This window comes from Miniopterus natalensis, chromosome 15, assembly GCF_054644295.1.
Source record: "Miniopterus natalensis isolate mMinNat1 chromosome 15, mMinNat1.hap1, whole genome shotgun sequence".
NCBI classification, from domain to species: Eukaryota; Metazoa; Chordata; class Mammalia; order Chiroptera; family Miniopteridae; genus Miniopterus; species Miniopterus natalensis.
In genome coordinates, this window is record NC_142095.1 from 33,123,763 (window position 1) to 33,138,192 (window position 14,430).

General features: G+C 41.3%; 1 protein-coding gene across 20 annotated transcripts in view; it reads right to left on the reverse strand.

The window, feature by feature from the left end:
• Positions 1 to 14,430, reverse strand: part of SETD5 (SET domain containing 5) — a 78,602-nt gene continuing 64,172 nt past the window's right edge. For 14 of the 20 annotated variants that reach the window (XM_087824993.1, XM_087824996.1, XM_087824995.1 and 11 more), the window contains 7 exons: positions 13,282 to 13,526; positions 10,015 to 10,071; positions 7,631 to 8,101; positions 4,725 to 5,023; positions 3,529 to 3,662; positions 2,964 to 3,052; positions 1 to 2,653 (listed from right to left, as the gene is read on the reverse strand). In XM_087824993.1, the coding sequence (XP_087681119.1) occupies positions 2,045 to 2,653; positions 2,964 to 3,052; positions 3,529 to 3,662; positions 4,725 to 5,023; positions 7,631 to 8,101; positions 10,015 to 10,071; positions 13,282 to 13,526 (1,904 nt within the window). In that variant the 3' untranslated portion in view covers positions 1 to 2,044. The remainder of the gene's footprint in view (positions 2,654 to 2,963; positions 3,053 to 3,528; positions 3,663 to 4,724; positions 5,024 to 7,630; positions 8,102 to 10,014; positions 10,072 to 13,281; positions 13,527 to 14,430) is intronic. The other 6 variants (XM_087824997.1, XM_087825000.1, XM_087825005.1 and 3 more) reach the window with 1 other exon arrangement.

The following is a 14,430-nucleotide window of genomic DNA, read 5'->3' on the forward strand; positions in this document are numbered from 1 at the left end:
TTCTCAACTTTATGATTATTATGGTTAAGAATTTTATTATCAAAATTATTACATCTCTTGTGAAAGTTCAAATGTTACATCAAGGTGTAAACACTCCACTTGAGAAAGAAGTGATACTTCTTCCCTTCCAAGAGTTCCCCCCACCCCCCGCCCCCATCCCCCCCCAGAGGTCTGGTCTTGACAGCACCCTGCCCACACAGAGTGGCTGGGGTCTCTGCACGTGCCAGGCAGGGTGAGGGCCGCCTGCCTGCTGGCCTCTCCCCTCGGTTAACAGCCAAGGGGAGAATGCAAACCCCAGCCCAAATGGAGAGACATTTACATACGTTTTATATAATATACAAAGAAACCAGCATCCCAGGCAACATGATTTCCACTCCCAAGGCTCTCCCAGACTGATGGGTTTGTGGGGGAAACAACAAAAAGAAAAGTATTCTGCTGAGGTCTCAGCATTAAAAAAAAGAAAAAAGAAAAAAAAATCTCCCCTCATTTGAGCAAACACCTGATTTCAATTTTGAAAAAGTGAAATTTTGTAACAGTCACACACAAAGAGAGAAGACTGTGCATATGATAGTTGTAGGAAAGGTAGAAGGAAGGGGATGCAAGAGGTGGGGGAAAAAAGAAAACTGGAGGGAAGGAAGGAGGGAGACTCACAGTATTATCTTGTCCAAAAGAAAAGAAGTAAGGTCCACTGCAGCACCAGGGATTACACCTGTCATAGATCTGCTACCCCTACCATGGTTATAACTGAATACAAAATTAGATAAATAAAAACACGCCGGATATTACAGTAAACAAGTGAAAGAAATAAGCTGGCAACCGTATGGAATTTAAAAAGATTGTGTACCCCACCTGGGCTGGCTCCAGGGCTCCTCCAGGGGTGTACAACAGGCACAATGCACTGATGGGGAGAAGCCAGTCTGCTCTTGTCTCTCATCCAGAACAGTGTTAGGTGTGTGGGTGGCTTTCTCACTGTCTCACCCATGCCACTCTCAAATAAGCATCCCCCAAAGAAATGTGGAACACGCCCACACACAATCACAGTCCTGTCGGCACCACTCCACACATCTTTCCACTCTTACCCTGCAGTCACGAGTGCATGCTCCCCAATCATGGAGGCGGTCCTACTCATGGGATCATCAACTCCTGATTAATTGGGAGTAGAAAAAATAAAATTCAAAGAATTCCCAAACCACCTGGGATCCTTCCTAATCAAATTTATTGCCAACAGCTGTTAAGTAGCAAGTGGCCCATCTCACTCTTTACCTACCTACTTCAAGGGTTACTGAGCTGTGAAATAGCTTGGGGAAGGGGAGTGGGATGGTAACAGATGGGGGCTCAGACAATCTACTAGGTTAATCTGCTCCTGAATAATCAAGAGTTGACCACAAGCTTTTCTTCAGAGAGCCAGGCACCCCTTAGTCAGAGCACATTCCAAGCTTCACTATCCCTGCCTATTTCTCAGTGATTCAAAGACAAAGGTAGGGAACATTCTTGGTGGACACATCTTAGCTGGATATCTGCTTTTGGAATGGTTGTCTTACGGTGAACATTTATATACCTACCTTTTTTCTTAAGTGCATAAAACCCTAACACTACTCAGATGGCTTGGGGCTTTGAGATTGGCTGTTTTCATGTTTGTTTTTTCCCTTTGAAAACTTTTTTTTTTTTTTTTTTTTTTGGATTTTAAAAAGATGTCCTCACTGCACAAGTGACTACAGGCTACAGGCAAGGATGGGAGACGGAGGCTTCAACACAACTCATTGCACTTAGAACCGTTACTAACCGAAACACCATTTGCTTGTCAACAATGTACCCTTAACAGCAGGGAGAAACTTCTTTATAGTCTCTGCTTCAGACAAGATTTACATCTTTCTCCAAGGCCAGAGCCAGCTGTGACCACAAGTCTTGTTTCTTGTCGACCAGACCCAATCCTCTGGCACCTTGTACCCCCTTCCCCAGCAATCTGCTTGGCCTAGGTTCCAGAGGCAGCTGGAAGGAAGCAGCTATGGGCTCATTCAGTTTTGTTTGCCCAAATCCAGAAGCCCTAGGAAAGTCCTGTCTGAGTCTTGACTCCCGACCCTTGCAACGGCTGGAGTCGGTACTGGTGCACACCCCCACTTCCACGGTGCGGGTAATGCTGTGAATTGGAAACCGCAGATACCCTGGAGGCCTGGTAGGCAGTGGACTGCCCAGCACTGGGCAGACTGATAGTCCGTAAGTCTGATGGCAATGACGACCTAGAGTTCTGAGGAAAGGAGGTGGAACTCAGAGTTCCTGTGCTGGATTGGGAAACCGAGTCTGAGGTCGGTGAGTCTGAGGGGCCCTGCGGGGTAGGGCTAGCAGCGCTAGAAGGGCAGCTCCTCCTTGGAAGATTGCTGCCCGTGCTGTTTCCAGAATGTGGCTGGCTGCTATAATACCCTGGTGTCCCCGTAAATGAAGCCAATGAGTCTGTGGACACAGGGTGGGCGGGGCTGGAATAGGACGTAGAAGAGAGGGAAGATTCTGAAGAACCGTGAGAGGGGGGATTTCCAGGTCTCAGTGCAGTAGTTCGGTAACTGTATCCTGGAGATTGGGTTGGATGTCCTCGAAAGGGGGAGGAACTTTGTTGAAGGAGGCTTTGTGATTCTGTCCGTGGACTATCACACTGCAGGAGCTAGAAAGAGTTGAGAAGAAAAGCATAAAGTGGTGAAAAAGTCCCTATTTAAGCTGTTTAGGTTTGTGAATATTTAAAACACCCTACTTTTTCTTTATTTGCTTAATCATTTGTTCTTTTTAGAATACCAAAGACAGTAAAATGGCTATTTCTGATCACTTTATTTTTCTAGCATGATTGATTACCTGAAGGTGAGTAGACGATGGCTTATTTCTAAGGCTGCTGAAACTATATGCAAAGATGACATCTCAAAACATTTGGAACCCAGAACACACTCCAATGCCCATAGATGAGCAATTTCTTGTCTCACCTGGTAGCTGTATCGGGAAGGGCTGTAAACGGCTGCTCCTTTTGAGAGTGCTAAGCTCAGTGTCTCTGGGCCTTCTCCATCTGCGGGGTCTGGAATATAATACAAAATCAACTTGGCTTCTTAGAAGTGAGAAATAGCCACTGTTTATTCCAATCACTAATGCCATCACTAACCCATGCTGCTCTCTTTCTGACAAATCACGTGAGTGCAGCACGCCAGAAGGGCAAAAGGAGTGGTTAATTATGGGCTATGTCTTAAATGCCTGATCTGTTTCCTGTCTCCTTTCTCTTCATCCTTCAACAAGGTGGATTTCAGACCGTTGGAGAGATGAGTTACAAAAAAGTATTCCTTGGGGGAAAAAAAGCACACAGAGAAAAAGCAATGCTACATCTTAAGAATGCTTTAGCCCAAAAGAGTAAAAGCAAACTAAGCTGGAACCTTGCAAACAATGAAGCCCAACCACATAAGAAGCTGACTCACCTCAGCCTAGTATCTGTTGTAAAATGTGTGGAGCCTGGGTCACATGCCCCCGAACCTGGTAGACAGCACAAAGCCATAGGTTTACCTGAGTCTTTCTCTGTGATGTTACTCTCCCACGTGGGAGAAGGCTCTCCTTTTTGGGCCACCCTCACACTGCTTCGGAGGACTTTGGGGATGCTTCCTCCTTCTCGGAGTCGTTCTACTGATGTGGGAACCATCCTGTGAAGGCAACAGGGTGCAAGTTTATGCCACAGGGTTTCTGAATCAAGAGGGTGGAACAACTGAATCTCTGACAAAGATTGTACAACATATTCTCTTAAACACACCTTCTTAGACATTATTTTCTTCAGGATCAATTTAAAACGAGGTTATTTTCTCTGCCTCAAACTATGTTAGGCACAAAAGAAAAAACACTTTTAAAGAAAAAGCAATGAAGGAAAAAGTAAATTTAAAGATGTCTACTTTTTTAAACCTCCATCTCCACCCCAAATTATAAGAGAAAGTTTAGTTACAGAAGTAGTAAAAGTGAGCCACAGAAGAAATGGGCTCAGGGAACAAGTTACAGAGGCAAAAGAAGGGCCCATGGAACTTAGGAGAAAGGCAGAGGTAATGCACCTGGGGGCAGAGGGGAAAGATGTGGACATGCTCCTGAGAGGGAGCGTGTGCTTAACTCCCACTTTGAAATGCTAAGTTTTCTCTTCTGTGAAGTCATGTGCCTGGCACATAGTACTTAATACGTTTCATAGATTAATAAACATTATTTGTTTGAGCCCCATCTCTTTCGCAGGCTTCATTTCTTCCGTTCAAGATCCCTGAACTGCGTCTTCTTCTATTTCGCTCATCTGATACTCAGTACTTGCCACCAGTATTATGTGTGGTCTCCCTTAAGCCAGACAAATTCTTTCAGAATACATCTTCTCTCTCTGTATATGCTGGCTGTGTGGAATTGAGACATCTGTTGTCAATTTAAGTGGAACTGACCTGAACTCCTAAATTACCTTTCATACAAAATAGGAAAATAGAAGAGGCAGTGTTAGGGCCCAGCAAATACTATATAGCTTATCTGTGTCCACAATTGTATGCAGTCCAAAGTGGTGTCCCACAGGATTGGTAGCAAATGTTTGCTTCTGTAAGGCTGGGAGGTTCTGGCTGATATTATTTAATCAGCTGAACAGGAAAGAGGGAGCTGTTGTCTGGCTTTCTCAGGTAAATGTTCACATATGTTTTAGGTAAAACTGGGAATGATCCATTTAGTTATTAAAGCATCAAATATCAACTCACCACCTACTGCTGATATTCTCTTGAGGTCTGCAGTGAGATGAAGTGCCTCTGGAATCGGATGGGCTTACCGCCTCCAAATGGGACAAAGAGGAATGAGATGGGGAGAACTTTTTGTGAGGGGAAGATGGGGTTCGGGCTGAGGATCCCTGCACACCATGGGCACCAGTGTCAGAAAGTGAGTTACTGCTGCCTTGCCCAGCTCCTGCAGATTTGCTTTTGCTCTGTGCAGAGTCACCTCCCCCACCAGCAGAATTCTCCTTGGCTTCCTGTTTCCGTTTGCGGTACTCCAGCAGGGATACCTACAAAGGAAGTAACAAACAGGACTCTAGAAACTGGTAGTGGATCAGTAGCAATGGGGAAAGATGAACCCTAGTACACCATTAGCAAGCCATGCAAACAAAGCAGACACCAATATTGGCGACTTTTTTTCAGGTGTGACAAAGATCTCAGCACAGCTACCTATTTACATCAGTCAGATATTGGGAAGGAGAAGAGAAGACACCAGGAGATAACATTTTTGAAGACTGGTGTTCACCAGTAGATTTCAACCCTTTTTCTGCCTTCAAAAAAAAAACCTGTGAGATTACAGTTACCCCACAACAGAAGCGTGCTATCATAGTTATCTGCAACAATGGTAGCTCCTAGAAAAGGGAGCTTATGTAGTTTGAAAAAGCCTCCCAGGTGATTCTGATAGCTCTTTCTCACTTCCTAGAAATCCCTAGAGATAGCTGTTAAAAAAAAAAGAGAGGTAAAACACCCCAAAACAAAAGAAAAAGCCAATTCTTTAGGGTTCTTAAATGTGCTTAATTTTCCAAGATACACGAGATTCATTAGTGTTTCTTTCTTACACATAGAGAAACTAATGTAAAAGGAGAAAGGAAATAATTTCGGTTCTTATTTTAGCAAGCCAGCTCTATTAACCCTATACATACTTGGAAATTTCTCCCCAGCTCGTCGATCACCTGCCTCATTCTTTCTGATTGCTACAACAGAATCCTCTCCCTGCCCTGCTTGGCAAACCTCCTCTGTGGCGTTACAGTGCATTGAGCTTACACCATTAGCAGCCTGTTAAAACATCTTGCTTGTTTCCCCACTAAACTGTACGTTCTACAGGGCAAAGTTTATTTGTTTTTTTTTTAATCTTTAATATCCAGCACAGAACTTGGCCAATAGCAGGTGCTCAGCAATAGTTCTGAAATAAATCATGATTTCAATCACTTTTGCACATAATAAAAGCAGAAATCCAAAGACTATTTCCATTTTTGTTCCTGATAGTCAATGCTGTTCATGCAACAGTCTTCAAAATTCATTGCTGTTTTATCCCAAATTATCCTGTTAGGGCTCTCAATATAAAATATAACAAAACTCAAAATAAGACAATTTTATATACGCATTTTTCATACACAATCTGGGAAAGGAGTTAATAATAATGATTTTTGGTAATGTATTTTATTGTAATGTAAATGTAAAAAAAGCCACTAGGCTACATTTTACCACGAGTACTACAGATATTTTGCAATTATGTGAGAATCACACACACATAATATTTAGCTTCTCTAGCCCTGCCCAATAAATAAAAGTTGCTATGCCAACCCTCAAATACTCCCATGCATATACAAGTGCACCTAGTTGAAAACCACTGGTATAAAAAGCAGACTTTTGGCTTCATAATTTCTAGAACATGCATTGCTTAAAAGCCAAGTCCCAAACCACTAGCCAAGCTCTGTATGGCTTGGCCTTGCTCATCTCTCTTTATTCTCCTTATTCCCCCCACCCTTCCTCTGACACCACAGCAACACTCAACTGTTTGCAATCACATCACATCCCTGCTGCCCATCCAATGGAGTGTCACATAATTACTTGTTCTGCTCCCTCTTCTGTAACATCCCCATTTGCTGGCTGATGGATTTCTACTTTTTGTCTAAGATTAACTAAATCGGTGACCTGTCATCTCTCACTCCACCACCCCTCAAACTGGCTAAGAGCCTCTTGTTTGTTCTTTTGATAAATCTTTTTTTTCTTTTTTAATCTTTATTGATTTGAGAGAGGAAGGGAGAGGAAGAGAGAGAAATATCAATGATGAGAGAATCATTGATCAGCTGCCCCCTGCATGCCCCCTACTGGGGACTGAGCCCACAACCCGGGCAAGTGCCCTGACAGGGAACTGAACTGCGATCTCCTGGATCAGAGGTCAATGCTCAACCACTAGCAATGCCGGCTGGGTGTCTTGTTTGTTCTTAAAGCACCGTCCACATATCTGACTAGCCAGGTTCTCCTGTTAAGATGTTCTAACCACATCTGAATAACTCCTTTGGAGCATCCATCACCATTAAAATTAATAACTTATTAATATAATTATCTGCTAAACTCAGTTTCACTTGCTATAAGCTCCATTAGGGCAGAACCTAGGAGGCAATATAGCATGGTGGCAATAAGAGCGCGCAATCTAGAATCAAACAGACCTGGGTACTGTCCTGGCTCTTCCATTTACTAGCTGTGTGACCATGTGCAAGTCACTCAACTTGCCTTAATTTTGCCATCTGCAAAGTGGGAAATTACCTATCTACAGGATTATTTTGAGGATTAAGTGCATAAGAAGAGCTTAACAGTGCCTAGAACATAGGGAGTGCTAAGTAATACAAGTAATCAATAATATTCTTATCCACTGCTCTAGTCTTTGAACTGCCTGTGTGCTGTACATACATGATAGGCATTTAAATATGCTAATTATTTACAACATTCATCAAATTGTATTAAAACAGCCTGACTTTTATTGGACATGGCAGACCACGTCTTACTTATCTTTGTTTTCTTCACACTGAGAACAGTGCTGAACACATAGCAGTAACTTCATAAATATCTATTGTTAGTGCTCTTCAAAAGGGCCTGTGTCATGTGAAACTTACCTTTTTCCTCTGTGGTGGGTTCTGGGGGGCAGATGGGACTCCTTCACAAGCCCTTTCACCACCAGGTGACATGGATCCACGAGAGACATCTTTCATAAAACCATGTTCATATCTGCTGGGAAACCCTTCTGCAGGGGAACAATATCCCCCGTCCAAATGTAAAGGCTTCCTATCCCCTACCAGGGGAGACCCTCGATATAATCCATCTGCTCGAGGCATAGCGTTCAATGGGGAATAGGCATACATTAAGTTAAACTCTGTCCGAAATGCCTGGTCCGAGTTTCTCATGAGGGTCTGATGTCCATCCCCACTCCTGCTGGGAAAGCCAGTCTCAGAGGTGGGCCCGATGGAGGGATGAGGAGTCAGGTCAGAATGAGCCGAGTTGATGAGGGAAGGTCTGTCAGCACAGCTGTTAGTGTTGGAGTCAAGGTAGCCTACTTTTGTCAAGTCCAGGTCTTTTCGGTGGCAAAGCTGAAAGAATAAAAATCAATGGAGACATGGGGTAGGGAAGAAAGAAAAAAGTCAAAGGGCAGAAAAGAAGGGGGTAAGAGAGACACAAGTGAACAGCAAAGACAAGAGGGATGGAAGCAGAAGAGAGAATGCCATTAACATCTGTAAGAGTCCCATGTAGCAACAGTGTATACAGGCCATATCACTAAACCACCCCCACCTTTCCCAAATTACTTTCAAGTCTTTCTGGAAGGGAATACTGGAAAAATCAGAATTAGATAATTGGACAAATGTGACTACTTTGCCTGCTTAGCCTTTCATCAGGTTTGCTGAATCACCTTGCACTACATTAAGGGATTGGCAGTATAATTTGGGATTTATCTGAGCCCCATGTATGATACAGCAGTGAGACCAGCTGGTGTCTTAAGATAACTGGCTTCTGGTGTTATTCATTTCTAAGTTAATATTGATGGAGGGTGGAAGGAGGGAAAAGTCGAAAGAAAGTAGAAAGCAGATGGAAAGTTAAGTATTTAAGGTACTGGTTCAGTAAAGGAAAAAGGCATCAAAGACATCAACCAACCAGCTCTCCATTCACTTTCACTACTAAACAGATATATTTCTCGTAAAACCTCCTGGCCACTCAGTTCTTCCTCACCTTCTAATCTATGTCAACATACCACAGCGCCACTAACGCCCCTCACTGCAGAGTATCAGAAATGCTGAAATGTATAAAAAATAAACCCCATCTACTGTTTGGTTATCTTTACCTCCTAACACCAAGATTTTCCACCACTAGGTCAACTAACTCACTCTAGAAAGAATGGTTCCAGAAACCCAGATACCACACCATGTCAGCCTCCAAAATATGCTATCTTAGAGCCTTTAGCACCTGAGGAGAGAACACTATACTTTCCTTAAGACAGCAAAAACCACCCAGAAAACCTTTAGTACACTGGAGTACAACCTTTCTCAGATTCACACTGATCTATAAAATCCTACTAATTGAGAGTTTGGTCAACCGTCAATGTGTTTAATACTAATTTTTTATTAGAAGGAGGGGGATTAACAGTTTAGTTAATTTCTAAAAGGTCATTAGGGACTATAATTTTCTCTTCAAGAGGAAAAAGACTCCATGTGGATTCATGGAATTATTCATTACTACCTCTGTCCAAATTTTCTAATAGTTAAGAAATGCTAGCACTAAAATCTGAATTTTACATCTCCAGAGCAGCAGGTTTCTGAGCAAAGCACTCAACTGATATCCTAAGAGATACCACTTGTATGGCAACCATATCCCAACCACTGCAGAATGGAGGCCTGTGCCACAGAAACCATGGGCTGCGTAGTTTCCTTGTGTACCCAATGAGGAGCTACAAAAGTACAGAAAGTCAAGAGGCTTAACTGTCCCGTTTTAAAGAAGCTACTCAATCTACCAACCAAAACCCCAAACATGCAGTTAAACAGAGCTCTCATATTAACCCAGGAAAAAGGCATATATCACTGCTTAACTTTTCCAACAAGTTGCTCCTTTATCAGCCTAAGATAGTATCAAAAGAGCTCCTACCAACTTTTGATTCAACTTTTCTTATTTAACAAACACACATTATTTGTTAAGACTTTAACAAGGCTCCTACATCTTCAGCCTCCTTTAAACTTTTCTTCTAGATACTACCCTTCTTTTAAAGTAACTCTTTAGTCACTCCCTCCCCCAAACAACAACAGAAAGAACCCCCCCCATAGCTACTTTATTTTCCTCCACCTACATTGACAGTTCTGAGTAACCAGTCATACATGGGAAGATTCATTCACCTTAGTGACCAACTGGCCACCCTCCAGCCCATCACCCCATTCACTTGGATACCCCAGCCCTTCCCACACACTCATGCACACTCACTCTCAGCCTCCAAGTGTGATTGAGATGGTGTGATAACTACCTCGGGTGACAGGGACTCGGGCCTATTCGCAGGGTAACTCTCAGGGGAGGATATGTTCTAGAGGAGGGAAAAGCATCTTGTTATTCATCTACTTGAAGTCAAGAAGCAAAACAAAACAAAAAATAAATTAAAAGCAAGCACAGATAGTTAGCAACAACTTTTTTGGGTAGGGTGGGGTGGGAGGGACAAGAATGCACAGGAGAAATGCTTAACTGCAGAATTCATCTCAATGAACAGAATGACTTGTTAAAAATGCTTCCTGGTGCCTTTGAAAGCATTTAAGAATAAATTGGTTATAATGTTTCATGCTATAAGAAAACATCTCAAGCAGTATCAGGAAAGAGGTGAAATTTCACACTATTATAGTTGACCCTTGAATAACACTGGTTTGAACTGTTTAGGTTCACTTATACATGGATTTTCCCCCCAATAAATATAGTACTGTAAATGTATTTTCTCTTTCTTATGATTTTCTTAACATTTTTTTCTCTAGCTTATTTTATTGTAAGAATATACAATACATATAACATACAAAATATGTATTAATTGACTTATCATTAAGATGTCTAATCAACAGTAGTTAGTTATTAGTAAAGTTTTTTGGGTGGGGGTGTCAAAAGTTGTATGTGAATTTTTAAATGAGCATGAGTTGGTACTTCCAACTCCTGTGTTATTCAAGGGTCAATGTCTATTTCTTTCTACGTCAGATGAGAGTTTAGCAACCTATAGTATTTGTTATTGGGCACCCCAACCACTTATTCCTCCTTAGGGGAACCTTTTTCCTTCACCCCACACCCGCCCCTGAACATTACATTTCTTCATTCTCCTATGTGACTCTGGCCAACCATCGTTTTCCGGGGAAACCATTTAGCATGCTGGAGGATGACAGGACTAGGGAGATGGTGAGTTCCTCTTGAATATCAGTTCTGAAGATAAGACTGATGGACTCTCTAGCTCACAGACTACATAGTTCTTTTCATAAGCTAATTGGTTCTGACCACACCTACCAACATCCTCTGATGTTAAAATCCATTGTACTTTTGAGAACAGAGGGGGGGAAAAAGCAGATGTGTATATCCTGACCCCTGCTTCCTAAACAGGTTTACCCTTAGGGCTTTCACCTGAGGCATCACTCTCCTAACAAACAGAAAATGGATAGTGAACTCTGATGGGAAGATCTGAATGGTAAAAGTGGAAAGAATGATGGTGGTAACAAGAATTCAGGGTGACACGAGTAAGGTAAGGGGGGGGAGGTTCCTAATGTTGTATACTATGCACAACTGAGTCTGTGGTAGGGGAAATAAGGCTGCTTCAGCAGAGCAGGGTATTGATTGGCTGTTAATTTTACTTGGTGGGATAGGTAGTGTGTGTGAAATGGACAGTAAAGAGATCACAAGGCAGAGAGAGAAGAGTTATTGTGGTGGAAAGGGGAAGCGAATTAAGTGTGCCTCCTCAATCTTGCTTTGTCTCTTTTCTTGATGCTTTCCCCTCATGATCTTGTTCTCTTCCACTAGTGTCTCCTCAACTCCTTCACTTGGAGTTGGAAAAATGTCTCACTTTTCTCCTGAAATGTTTATTTTTCTTTTCAAAAACATTTCCCCCCCAACCAAGCTGATCTTTACTTGTGACACCTTTTGGTATTTCTCTGTGTCAGTCTTGGGTGGAAATAAGGCTCCTTACACCTCCTTATACTAGGAAATAGGAAAGAGTACGGCAATGAGAATGATAAGCATGGTCAGAATGGTGAGGTTTGTCTTTTAATTGATCAGAAAGGCTAAATTTCCTCAGTTAAATAATGAGATTAAAACAGAAACATACACTGAGCTTTTATATTTCCCCCCCCCCTCCTGGTATTCTAATATGCTTTGACTATGCACCAATAAAAGGATCTTGATTAAAAAAAATATATATATATGTAACACCTTACACTTTCATAGTATTTCATAGTTATCCAAAATGCTACAAGGGGGTAGGAAAATGCACTGAGTACTAAACTTAGCTGTTTGGGAAGGTGACTTACCTTCTAATTTCACCTTTAATTATAATAAAACCTACAGACAAAGTATGAATCCCTTTTCCTATAATATACTGCCCTCCAGGGAGAATGTCCTCTCATAAAATTTTATTAGCAAACTCTAGTTGCTAACGAAGTCAACTGCAATTAGACCAGGTAAACTTTGTAAGGCCTGAATTAGCTGCTTTACTATCTGGCTAAAAAGACCACCACGAGGAATTAGAAATCAGATATAACAAGGAAAGTTTTTTACCCACTAAAAAGAGGTTTGCTCCAAAAGTCAAGTTAATAGCTTAGGTATAGCTGCTATCTACCTCTTTCTGAGTTAGCCATTTACAAGTCCAGGTATTTTTAATCCCCATGCTCTCATAAAAGCTCAACAGAGAGGATGACATTGGTTAGGATATTCATGTGGAGAAGTGCAAACTAGGGGCAGAGCTGAGTTTGTTTAGTGATCAGAACAACATTTTCTGAGAAGGAAAAGATAGTGTATGTCTAATTTAATTATAAATCAAAGCAACATGCGATAGATGAGGTATTTTTTATACACATGGAATCTACTAGGCAAATCTGCTGTCACCCAAGCTTGAATACTAAACTGATTCAGAATTAATGTTTTGAAACAGCTGAGATATACAATTCTAACTTAATCCAGAGAGTGAATGTAATCAATGTCTTTATAAATGTGTTGCTAGTTTCTGTCTCACTCCTAACACATTGTAACAAAAAGGGAAAAGAACCTGGAGTAGGAAAAAAGCCCTCATTTGCCATAAACCATATGCTTTCTCAATCCCTTTTCACTAAGGCCATACATGAGAATACAAAACAGGGAAAGATACTTTACTGATTTAAAGGCCTAGAAACAAAGATACAAACAGTATAATCAGAGCTCTCAGGCTGGTGTCATTAATGATTACTAGGCAGCTAGAGGCCTGTTTTAACCAAGTAGAGAGAAAAGACAAAGATGGAGATCTAGCATGCTTATTATCTGAAGTTAAAGAGACAAATGGACTGCATGCAAAAGGCAAATGAATGTCATCTGTGGTACAACTTTTCCAATTTTGGGAAGTATGTGGACTGCCAAGATGAGAGGCTACCAGGTAATAGGTCACACTGACCATGAGGTTTCCCATTCTCTTGCTAAAACAGGCAAGGAACATGGTAAAGAAGCATTTGGAATGCTATTATATTTGAAATGAGGAGGTGCAAATGATGACTCTATTCAGCACTCCCCCAAACCAAACCCAAATCACCTCAAACTGCAGAGGAGTATTGCAGCGACTAGCAGTAGTAAGAGACGTGATTGGTGAGAACATGAGGCTGTATCCATTTCGACATTCTTCTTCTGGATGAGATGGGCCAGGTGTGGTCAGCTGAGGGCTCTTTGAGCCTGGATTGGGAGGGGGTGGTGTGACTGGAGATAGAGGCCGAAGTAACTTAGTGACGTTCTGCTCCATCAGATAGCGAGACTTCCATTTCTTTAATGGGCTCAACAAGTCTGTGAAATACAAAGCTCTGATGAGAGGCTGAAACTACAGTTTAAATGGAGTAAAGCCATTAATTTGTAGCCCACAATGGCTCTCAACTCCTCTTTTGCCTCATCCAATAGTTATCTCCTGAAATCAACCTAAAAGCCCAAAGAAACTCTTTAATTGACACTCTTAATTTTCAAAACTATCTCCCAGAGAATTTCCAGATGAATCTGACACTTCTGGAGCTAATTAATCTCTTCCAGTGGAAAATATAAAGTAACTTTTACACTGAGTTTCCAAGAATCCCAAATTTGTGTTACTCTGTTAAAATCATCCTCTACTTAACATGTCACCAGCTCAAGCTTCCAGAATGCGAACTACATACTTCTTTTATCTTCTCTTACACATTTTTGCCATTTTTCAGCTGCATCTATGACATTCTTCTTTAGTAGGAATGAGGTACACATGAATACCTGATCCATATCTAGCCACTAGCTTTAGAGCGCTTCAAAGTGTGAAACAACTTCTATGAAAACCCCTAACCATTTAAAAAAACTAGGCTGGAACTTTTTATCATTAGAATATCCAATTTTCTATACCTTTTAGGTCCACTTAAAAAGTAAGTTACTATTGTATATATTTTAGTGACTACACCGGCCAAAGTACCTATATCCTACTTTCTCTGAGGAAAAAATCTACTTATTCATCTACAACAGTTAAAAGGCATTTGTTTACTTAATATCTACTATATGAAAACCACTGAACTAGGTTTAAGGGGGGATAGAAAATGGTCATTATATAATCTATTTAAAAGGTACTTACAAATTTTTTAAGAAACAGAAAACATGTAAAACATGTTTAGTATAAATTAAAAATATCAACAGAGGTGATCATACTGCTGTTAGTAAAATATAATTATACTTTTAACTG